The sequence below is a fragment of the Calidris pugnax genome, unplaced genomic scaffold (assembly GCF_001431845.1).
Source record: "Calidris pugnax isolate Ruff unplaced genomic scaffold, ASM143184v1 scaffold38, whole genome shotgun sequence".
In the NCBI taxonomy this organism is placed as follows: Eukaryota; Metazoa; Chordata; class Aves; order Charadriiformes; family Scolopacidae; genus Calidris; species Calidris pugnax.
Genome location: NW_015090995.1, coordinates 11,915,043 through 11,927,009, shown reverse-complemented (window position 1 = coordinate 11,927,009; position 11,967 = coordinate 11,915,043). Strand labels below are relative to the sequence as shown.

General features: G+C 37.9%; 1 protein-coding gene across 1 annotated transcript in view; it reads right to left on the bottom strand.

Moving 5' to 3' along the window:
• Positions 1-11,967, bottom strand: part of TMEM164 (transmembrane protein 164) — a 41,528-nt gene that overhangs the window by 17,971 nt on the left and 11,590 nt on the right. The window contains exons 3-4 of the mRNA XM_014955098.1: positions 8,169-8,218; positions 6,439-6,505 (exon numbers count right to left, since the gene is read on the bottom strand). Of these exons, the coding sequence (XP_014810584.1) occupies positions 6,439-6,505; positions 8,169-8,218 (117 nt within the window). The remainder of the gene's footprint in view (positions 1-6,438; positions 6,506-8,168; positions 8,219-11,967) is intronic.

Sequence of the window (11,967 nt, the reverse complement as noted above, 5' to 3'; positions counted from 1 at the left end):
GGGTTTAATATTTTTCCTAGAACTTTTTTTTTTTTTTTTTTTTTTTTTTTTTTTTTTTTTTAAAAAAAAAAAAAAAAAAAAAAAAAAAAAAAAAAAAAATCAAAGCAACACTTATAGAACAAAGTAAGTAAAAATATTAAGTTGATCCCTCTAATAATATTTGACCATAGACACTCATGAAGGCCACATGTATTTAAACCCAGACTCCAACAATGTCCAAAACAGGCCCTCTTCATAGGCCCCAAGAGACTTGGCCTCTCCCATTAGATGCCACAGTGGAAACCTTGCAGCCACCTCAAGAGCAGTATTTCCCTAGTAACAAACCAACGATGTTCATGGTACATTTCTTCAACCACCCCTGTCCCCAGAGAGATTCAGAATCACAGGATATTTGTTACCAAGACGGACTCTTCTGAGCTCTGTGTATAGGAACACAAAATGTCATTCTGTACCAGTCACCTCAGTCAACGTAATCAGTAACTCAGATTCATAACCTATAATCAGTAACTAGTTTCCTAAACATAATCAGTAATCAAAGAAACAGACCAGAAACACGTGTTTTTTCTTTTTACCTGCAAAGCAGACCACAGAACAGAATAAACAACTGAGAGAAGGAACCTATATAAAGCTACATAATACAAAAATCATGGGGCAAATTGCTACCAGGCCCACATAACACACTGGTTATTTCCGAGCACATTTAGGATTGTGACAGCAAATCATTTATTTGGCAGAGAAGAAACGACTGCCAGAGAAGCTTAGAAGAATGGTCTAAAAACAGACACGAAGACTTAAAGGAAAACAACACAAAACAAAATCTAAACCTAAACACAAGTGGCATTTGGAAAACAGACTATTTCCAGTCTGACCAAGACTCATTTTTCCAGCATACATCCAAACTGGCAAACACCCAAGAAGCTAATCCACGCTCCAGTTACTGGTACACTGTTTGGGCAGTTCTACAGCTCAGGCACCGGTGGGTACATCTGGTGTAGATCAGAAAACACATTCCCATGTATTTTAATAGGGGGAAAGAGTAGACCGAGGAAAAAATTTATATTAATACTGGCATTAATGTCAACAGCAAAGCCCCCTGAAATAAAGGAGTAGCAGGGCTGTCACCCATCTGCATAATGGTCTGAAGCAGCATCCCAGGTTTTATTTGCAGCAATTTCTTCTTCATTTTAGGAGCAGAGTGTTTCATTCAAATTCCCTGCCGTACACCTGCTTGTCTGTAATTGATAGGAATGCATACTGAGGAGTCCAAATAAACAAACTCTGTTTCAAGTAGGTGTTTCAACCAATATCCACCCTCTCAGCTGTTCTACATAATCCAGCCAGTGCAGGGAATTATAATTCCCTTAGAGTATCATTAATTGATCGGTTTTATCAATTAAGTTTGTCTAGTTCTCATTTCCAATTAATCCTGTTAGTATGGGGTTATATATAGAGAGGGAAAGAATCAGACTCCACACGTGCTGCCACAGGCAGAGTAAGACGGGTGAGCTATGGAACTCCTGAGAGCTTTTCAAAGAGCATCTCTTGGGCTGAGTCTGGTGAAGACACCATAGAACACAGGACTAGAAATAATACCCTGCTACAAGGTGAGGGGGACCAGAAACAGAACCAAAAAAAAACCCCAAAAAACCCACACACAGTGGTATTTTCACTGGTATATGAATTCTAGAAAATCCAGGTAGGGCAAGGCCCCAGGATTCTAACTCATGACGTAGGCAAATTTTGACAAGTTTTAAGAGACTTTTTGTCTTGGTGTACTGGTTTTGGCTGGGATAGAGTTCATTTTCTCCATAGTAGCTGGAATGGGGCTACGTTTTGGATTTGTGCTGGAATCAGTGCTGATAACACAGGGATGCTTTAGTTACTGCTGAGCAGGGCTTGCACAGTCAAGGCCTTTTCTGCTCCTCACACCGCCCCGACAGCGAGTGGGCTGGGGGCACAAGGAGTTGGGAGGGGACACAGCTGGGACAGCTGACCCCAACTGACCAAAGGGATATTCCATCCCATATGACATCATGCTCAGAAAAGCTGGTGGAAAAAGGAAGGGGGGATGTTGGGCGTGATGGTGTTTGTCTTCCCAAGTGACCATTACGCTGATGGAGCCCTGCTTTCCTGGGGATGGCTGAACACCTGCCTGCCCACGGGGAGCAGGGAATGAATTCCTTATTTGCTTGTCTTGCACACACAGACATTGCTTTATCTACACAACTGTCTCTTCTGAAAGATGCAGAAACCAAAGCACAACCTCTCAACAGCCCCCAAGTGCAACTCATTGCCACTATTCTTCTGCGTCCCAGTTAGATCAAGCCAGTTTAGATACGACATAATGTGCTACCATAACCTATTCAATTTTGCTGTGAAGGCACAGGCATTTCAGTCAAACTATTTAGTACAGTGAATTACGACCTTAACAGTCAACAGATATGCAGCAGGCAATGATCAGAGGCGCTACACACAGTGCACTGTAAGTACTGCTCGGAGTATGGTTCTGTTCCTAAAACAGATTTAGAATGCGTACCTCTTGAGCCAAATAGTTCTAATAATAGAATATAGCAGCTTCTGGAAACATGAAAACTGCACCATCTCGGCTGTGTGAGCAGAGACAGAAGTTCAACACCTCTGGGACATGTCCTGTTTTTTCACTTTATCTATATCAACATTTTCAGGACATCAGCTTGCAAAAAAACCCCACTTTTAAACCAGCAGAAAGAGTTTCCTTTAAAATTTGATTAATGCAATATGAAAGTTCAAACAAAACCAGTTATTTTCCAAACACTTGGAAGTCTTTGTGGCAGTTAAATGAATTTACTGGCATAGCTAGGTTATCAGGACCTACGCTATATTCCATATAATACAAACACAGAGTAAAAAGAATTCTTTCTACCTTTCTACCTGTATATCCTCTTACACCTTTCTAGGCTCCCACTTGGGAGCTGAACAATCCGATTCCCTTAGCACCTTCTTCTCTATTTACTTGAGGGTCATAAACGATTACCCTCCTATTTTCCATGTGAATTGCTAATGCTGATCAAGAATGATTTGCACCATGAGAAAGGAATGAAACTACAACAGAAAATTAAAATACTCTTTATTTCTGAAAGGGTAATAAGAACTCACAAAAACATTAACCGAATAAGAAACAAACTGGTTTGTCTTCATCCAATGACTATTTCAATGTACAAAATGTAACTCCATCAGCACATCGTAAATAATGCAGCAAATAACTGGAATATTTAATTGCCAAATAAATACAAATGTGTTCATCTGTTGCTCAAGACTGTTAATTGTTAGCACCTCAACATCACACCAAGGCAGGAAAATATTTCCCTGGAAAAAACAGAATAGATTGACCTCATCTTTCAGGCTACATTTTTTGGAACACTATCCAAGGTGCCCATTTCAGTCCAACAAGATTTTTAATGAGTATAGTGCCACTGAAAGGTTAAAACAACCAAAGGTAGAAACCTGCTGAAACTTCTCCAAAAATAGACTACAGCTCACCCATGATCATCTGCTGCCTGGAAGATAACTAATAGGTAATCCACATGGAAGAGAGAGGTTTAGGACAATGTCAGTTGAGGACAATAAAAACTACCTACAACAAGACAACATCCAGGTATATATCAACTAACTAGTAAGGATAAAACACATTTTACACAATGAAATGTAACAGCAAGGCATTTTGGTGCTTATGGCAATATATCAATTTGGTACAATCTCTCAGCAATGGGAAGCAATAGCCTCCTGCCTTCCAGCTCCCACTGAGCTCAGAACTCTCTCTGCCCTAGACAACAGCTCCCTCCTCACTTCTAAACTCACCAAATTTTCACACTGTTTGTGCCACACACTATATATTACAACCATTTACAGATAACGAAGTATACAAAATTTTTGTACACACTAAAATATGTCTTAAAATACCATAACATTGAAATTAAAAAGTTGAGACATAGAGACACAACAACATTTAGCTGTTACAAACATGAACAAAATTATTGCAATTTTTTTAACTTCCTACTAGGTTTTAAGATACACTTATTAATATCAGGACAATGTCAGTGTAAACACCTACAGTGACAGTTGCAGAGCAGAATGTGTGCCTGTCACGAGAGAATCTGGGTCAAAGTAGCAGCACCATAAAACATCACCCACATTATCTCGTGCCAGAAGAAACACTGAAAAAAGAACAGCCTAGCAAGCAGCTGTTAGGCCAAAAATATCCTAAGTTGTATTTACTCCAAAAATATTTGCTCTTGGACATTATCCTTTGGCTCCCCTATCCCTAATTAAGTAGAGCATTTTATATAAGCAGTCTGCATTTTTCCTGTTTAATCACCACTGCCCTAATATGAATGAGATCTATGATAATGGCAGAGAAAATACAAGCTAATGATTTATTAAATATTTCAATATTTTATCCTTTAAAGGTTACCCATAATAATAATTTTGTTATGCTAAAGTTTACATTTACTTAAAAACTAGATAGCTTGAAATACAAAATAAGAGTTCTCCTTATGAAGAAAAAACACTTGTTTTATTCATTTGATGCCCCTTCAGCAGTATCAAGTTTTATTAAAACATAATTGCAAACTGCACATAAGCTGTTACAGCATAGAAAAGATTATATGTAGTTACCAGATTAGGAAGGGCAATGTAAATCTTGAAAGAACTCTAGGGTTATTATATTACTAAATCCACTGAAATCTGAAAAATATGATGCATCCTCCTGGGCATGTGTGTGTCATGCTTTATGGAAGATTATTTTTAACATGTAAAAACCTACAGATATATTATGTTCTCTCTAGTAACTAAACTGTGCCTCGGTGCAAAATTTTATAAAGAAGGGGGAAAAGAAACCATTTACAAGCCAACAATAAAATTGTCAGTTTTCAGGTCTCCTAGCTCCAGTGTGGCCAATGGCATATCAGCCATGAAGTTCTATACAGATACAGATTTTTATACATAATCTCATTAAGACAATCAAGATTTACTAATAGACAGCCACTAATGAGATTTCTAATGGAGTTTGAAGTCCACAACAATTTTGTTAATAATATCTATATCCATATAGTGAATTAATGATATTTTATCCAGACACCACAAACATGTAAGCAGATAAATTTAAGTGAACTCTGTCTTAAAACAGACATATAAATAACTGCAACAACAGATTTTTGCAAATAAGTCAAATGACAAAAAATGAACAAGCACGCAGGCATAAATGCATTTACACATACACATCCCCCTACACATTCATGCATAACAGCTCTTAAAAATAACCCTTAGAAATACTTCATATGGCTCAGACTCAGGATAACTTTTCTTACCATTAACTGTCAATAGGTTTAAGAATCTTTACTGGGGGCACCAACAGAATGCTATGGGGTTGGAAGGAACATCTGGACATCATCTAGTCCAACCCCTCTGCCAAAGCAGGTCCACCTAGAGCAGGTTGCACAGGAACGCGTCCAGGCGGGTTTGGAATGTCTCCAGAGAAGGAGACTCCACCACCTCTCTGGGCAGCCTGTTCTGGGGCTCTGCCACCCTCAAAGTAAAGAAGTTCCTCCTCATGTTTAGATGGAACTTCCTATGTTCAAGTCTGTGCCTGTTACCTTTTGTCCTGTTACTGGGCACCACTGAAAAAAAGACTGGTCCCATCCTCTTGACACCCACCCTTCAAGTATTCCTAGGCATTGATCAGATCCACCCTTGGTCTTCTCTTCTCCAGACTAAAAAGACCCAAGTCCCTCAGCCTTTCCTCACAAAAGAGATGTTCCAGGCCCCTAATCATCTTTGTAGCCCTCTGCTGTACCCTCTCCAGCAGTTCCCTGTCCTTCTTGAACTGGGGAGCCCAGAACTGGACACTGTACTCCAGATGCGGCCTTACCAGGGCAGAGTACAGGGGGAGGATGACCTCCCTTGACCTTATCCTAATTTTTTGTCCAGGAGACAGGAGTTTTGTAGCAGATTTGAAAACTTGGATGAAAAAAAAGAAACCTGTTGTGCTTAATCTTGGGGGGAAAGGGGTGACAGCCACCACTAACATTTGGTATTTGAACCTTACATTTACATCTAGTCTGAAAAGCCTGAAACTGAATTTTGATCACCGGCCACAACACTAACCTATGAAAGCCTCTTTCAAAGCCATTAAGTTTTCCCTCCATTTAAAAGCTAAGATGGAACTGACAAAAGCAGTTTTTCCTACACTTGGAATACAGTGGTGTTAGCTTTCCACATTGATTTATAAACACAAAAAAAATCCAAACATATTTTGGCTCTATTGTAGTGACCTGCAGCAGGAACCTACGGCCTAGTAAAATGAACTTTAAAAGGCCAAACAAAGCAAAGGTCTAACATCTTTTCAAAGAAGATCATTTAGAAATAAATAAAAAAGAAGGAGGAAAAGTACAGTACACTCACCAGGCGTGTGTTAACAACAGGAAACAGCAATGCCAAGAGGGCCCCATTCAGCATATGCATCTGCAGCCTTAGAAAAGAGATTTGGTATTATTTTCATGGATGGAAATAAAATGTGATGTTTTCACGTATTTTATGTAGTATCTATTCAATAAAAGATAGCAAGAGATTTAAGAAAATTCTTCTAGCTTGAATTTGAATCGAGCCACTGTTAAATGAAATAACCAGGACAAAAACCTCTCTTTAAATCCATACTTAAATAATTTCCTAAATTAGGACTGCTTTCTATAATGAGCTTTGGATTCCTAGAAAGCCCGGACTGTCCGTTTGTGTTAATCCTGTTCATGATGCAAGCAGCTAAATAGTTGGAATGTTGCTATTCATTTGTCTTTCAGAGCTTAAAATAGCCTATTTGATAAAGTTTTTTCCTGCAATCTGACTCCATAATGGTACAGCTTCAAAGTAAAGCTTCAGGTATTTGGAAGAAGTCCCTTAAAGAAAATAATTACATTTGTCAAAATGCAACAGCAAGTCCTAAGCAAAGAAGGTGGCAGGAAAGTAGTAGTATAATGCTGCATTTTGTACAGTTGTTGCACCACAAGAACACAAAAACAGTATCAGTACTCTTTCAGTCTACTTTACATTAAGACACAAAGTAAAGAATAAACTGTCTACAACCACTACCTGTCATAGACCGTTAGGAATTCTAAAGTGACTTAAGGGAGTAAAAGGGCAAAATTTCAAAACAATTTTTCAAATGCAATTTATATGCTGTCAGGTGTTAGAAAACAGAAGGGCTCATTCTGAAAAAGAACAAATATTGTGGTCTCCACTCTGTGACCAGTCTTTTGCAAGTGCAGAGTAGACCCAGGATTTCCTGGACACCAGGCACACTTTTTACACTCTGAGATGGGGACAGTAACACAGCATCTCTGTTTTCAGCCTGCTCCCTGCCTAAATAAGGAACAGCAGGAAAAAGTTGCAAACAGACAGTAGCAGTTCCAAAATAATTCACGAGGTATGGCCCCCAGCATCATTTTTCCAGTCCCTGCCTAGACTATGAGAAGAAAGAGCTGAGTTAACTGTCAGGTGGCAATCACAGCCACTCCTGAGCACTACTCTGCCTGGGAAGACCTGTCACCCTCCCCACAATGACCAGTTACCCCCCTTAGTTGCTTACTGGGCTCTACCACAATAGTCCAATAGAGCTCCCTGCACATTAGAAACTCTTGTGGTTCCTACAGTTGGTAACAATACACAGTGTTTTAGAGAAGATTGCATAGGTTTGAGAAACACCCAAGACTGCAAGAAGTTGCTTTTACTATTTAAATTATATCCACAGTTTTAAAACTAGACCCATATTGTATGCACGGCCTCAACGAAGCCCTGTTACTAATTTTTAGTCAGGATAACAAGGAGGTACAAGGCACATGCCATAACTTACACAAGCCCATCCATTAATCTGTAGAAAGACGCCTGCATTCTCGTCTGTTACTGAGCTAATCCATGCTGCTAAGCGAGGCCAAAACCACCAGTACAAAGGAACCAAGAGAATGGGGCTCAACACCCACCACTTAAGCCCTGATGCTTTTCAAGGCATCAATCCAACCAATCCAACCAATATACCTTTCCAATTGCATATGTATCTTAATATTTTGTGACTTGAGCTGTGATTAAGTTCTAAAATACTTTATGCAAGTAGACAGAAATATATAGTAAGGAAGAGGCATTACCTGAAGAGAATCATTGCAATCCGACATGGAGGGCAGGCAAGAAGAAATATCTGAAATGTTAGAAGCAAATTTAAATTAATGATATGATCTCTTTTAGACTCCATTTTCTATATCTTTCTTTCACAGTTCTGTATGTCACAAAGAAGAACCGATTTACAGCAGAGCCACAAAAGACTAAAAATCTTGAACAAATTAAAAGGTCTGCACTATATTTGTACAGTAATGACAAATATTTTATTTTCAGTGGAAGTTCTTAATCTACAGCCATTTATTTCTCTGATCCACTTACCTGTATGTTTAATTCAGGTCAGTCTCATTAATTGTTTAGAACATGTACGCACACAAATTGTTTTTTGTAAGTCACAGCAAGAATATAAAGGCACAGCAAGAAAGAGGCAGTGATTAAATTTCACTGGATGTACCCCAAGGCATTTTTTAGGAAATACTGTTAAAATCCAATCAGAGTTTCTCGGAACTCTTGTATTTAGAAAACCAGTAATTTCAACTCATCAGGACAGCTTAAAGAGTAAAAGAACATAACAGATGCATAATGACAATCCAGTAATAGACGCCTTTTTTGTGCTGAGAAAAAATAAAAATCTTAGAAGAGGTCTACATATCACCTTGCACATAAGGCCCATGTGCCTTCTGGGAAAAGTGTCTGACACTTATTATGCTTCACTATTCCATCATTGTGTATTTTTGCAATATGCTTGCTAACTAAACTAAAGTTCCTTGAATTCTGGACTATATTTGCTCTTCTTTGGAGACCATAAGTGTCTTCTACAGGTCTCTTATAATAACTACTTTTTCCCATGCTATTTGCATTTATTAGTCAATCTTTTTAAACGCTCTGTGTTGTATGTCAGCAAAAGGAGATAGGATATTTAGAGTCTCACTAGTTCATCCAGAGTTTTAAATTCAAATTATTTTATGATTTTGCTAAATCCAATTCCAGAAATCTGACAGAAGACACATGTTTCTTTTGAAGCACAGTTCACACCTTCATGGAAAAAAAACTCTGTTCTTCCAATACAGAATTTTTCTTTCTTTTTATTTCCTACATCTTAAAAAAACCCAACCAAACTAACTAACTAACAAACAAACAAAAAAAACCAGATTGACCTTTTTCTCTATATGTACAAAATAGTTAAACCAGAAATAAATCTTAATCACACCAGTCATTTCTTTCTCTGACGCACTGCAGAGTGCTCCAACTACCACACAGTAGAGCAAAAAGTACAATACAAGTCTGTGTGCTGTCTGAATCTCACCACTGAGGATAAGAAATAGCTAGTAGCAAAAAAGGATGGCATTGTTACAAAGACCGAGATGGACATAACAATCTAAAATACTTCACTACCATGGAGACAGGCAAAGAAGAGAACAAGATTCACAGCTGTTTATTTTTACATCAACTCTACTACAAGAAACACAGCTTTAGGAACTAATGAGGGAAAAATAAATATTTATGACTTTTAAGCATGCAAGTCCCTCTGTTATGAGGGACCTTTCAGAAAATAAGCCCATCTTCCATTTTTCTTATGACAGCAGAGAAATCGTAACTAGAATGTTTATGTTAAAACTTCAGGATAATGAATAGATTTTCAAATGTTTCACTTTTAGCAGTTTAACATCAAGCACTTTCTCTCTAAATATGTATATACTTCCTGTAATAAATAAACCTCAACTTCTTAAAAAGAATGTTTTACAAGACGCAGTTGTAAATTCTACAATTGTTCTCAGGCCATAAACCGCAAGGACACTGGTACCACTGGTCAATCTGCAAACTGAAGTTCACTTCAACCTTGAGGACCCAGATGAAAAAGAAATTCTGTCAATCTACTTCCCAATCGCTCTACAAGACCATAAATATCATTGTCCATCCCCACGGGAAATATTTCTGGCATGAGGAACTGCATGGCCAGCAACCCCTGCAGAAGCCCAAACACAAAGGTCACATCACAGCATGTGATGGATCAGCAGGGCCGGGATGATTTGAAGCAGTGCAATCCCGTACATTGCAGTCTCAACTGCTCCTTCACCCAGAAGGATAATACCCATGCTATTTTTCTGCCTGTGGTAATTTAAAATTTCCTAAAAGGAATGTGTGTGACCCTGTCATTCAGTATTTGATGGAGTTCCCGAGAAATACCTTTTGAGTTCAGCAAACTTTAACAATTGTTATTTCCTTAAATCTGCTTGTATTATTCATTTGTCTCAGTGCAGCAGGTAGAAGAGCCTGTATGTAAAAGGACTATTCTGAAAACAATAAGAAAATACCATTGTATTAGTTTATTCAGAAAACTTATTTGATAGATAGCATAGGCAGCTATTCCAAAGTATTACATCCTTGATGTTGCAATAGTGTCTCTAGGTAAAAGTCAAACTCACATACATGGAAAAAAGGCTAAACATCAACCAAAATAAGACAATATTTTGCAGTTAGCTTTTTTATTTATTATATCTTTCCTACTGCTAAAATATGACAGGAATAGGTACCCAAATTTCAAAAGTGTGGAAAAAAAATCCAGTACTGAAACAAACACCCCAAAATCCATAAGAGATTGCAACATCATGAAAACAAAAAGAACTACACTAACTTTAATCTGACCTCCCTTTAATACAATCCAATTTCCTAATCTCTATGCAATGTTAACCCCTGATAGTATTTTCACTTCTTGCACTTCAAGCATTACATGCTTGAATTACCACATTAATTTGGAACTATTACAGGTTTCCATTATTTGATTTTTTTTAAGTTCATACAGAAAAAATGTTATTCAATGTCTTTTAGAGATCGTACATGTAGACTGCAGCAATGGGCAAGTGCATTGGTACAAAGAAGTGGAAAAAAGTAAAGCACACAAACGTATCTATCTGGTTTCCTATTTTCCATTTTACTGTATTGCTACATTGAAAATAGTAAGAAAGGAAAAAATTTTTGTTGTTGTATAATTGTAGTTTTAATCCAGCAGTGCCTCTATGGTATATTTGTTATGGACTACTCTTTTTTTGAGGGGGGGGACAAGGCGGGAGAGAGAGGGAAGGGAAGAGGTCATGACATGAGCAGATTTTACTAAATCTGCCTTAGTACAACTGCAATGTACTCAGATATTGAGAAACTCGAACTTCAACATACAGACCCAAATATATTAGTGAGCTATTACCTACAGCAGCCAAAATCTACTATACTAGCATGCCTGCAAGCATTTTACCTAGCCTGATCATTCTGAGCCATGACTTACCTAAAATAGAGAACCTAAAACCAGTTGATTAAATACCTAAAATGAGAGGCTGTGGTACTTGCTAGAGCTATGCCTAAGAAAACTCTCAGATACTGGCGAGGATGTATATATTTATGTTATAGATTCCAAAAGCTTTGAGAGCACTGACATAAAATAATTTGTCAGCTCCAAATTTTCTCCTTTGTCTAGTACTTCCTAGTTTCTTTGACGTGTAAGCACGCCACATTCCACTACTAGGTTTAGTAATCATCATTTCAAAAATCAAGACTAGTAAAAAATCTCAAGAGCTATTTTCAAAAGATACGTACAACGTTTTCGTTCAAAAAGGATGGAACAGCAGGGTATAAGAGCAATATTGTCTCTGAACTGAAATAAATCGTCTCTTCAAATATCTATGCCTGAATACCACTTTATTCACTGAATGTTATTGCCTCACTCCATGAGCACTCTAAATAGGGAGAGCTCACTGATTTTATTGTAGTTTTTATTTCATAGAATGGTTGGAGTTGGAAGGGACCTTAAAGATCACCTTGTTCCAACTTCCCTGCCAT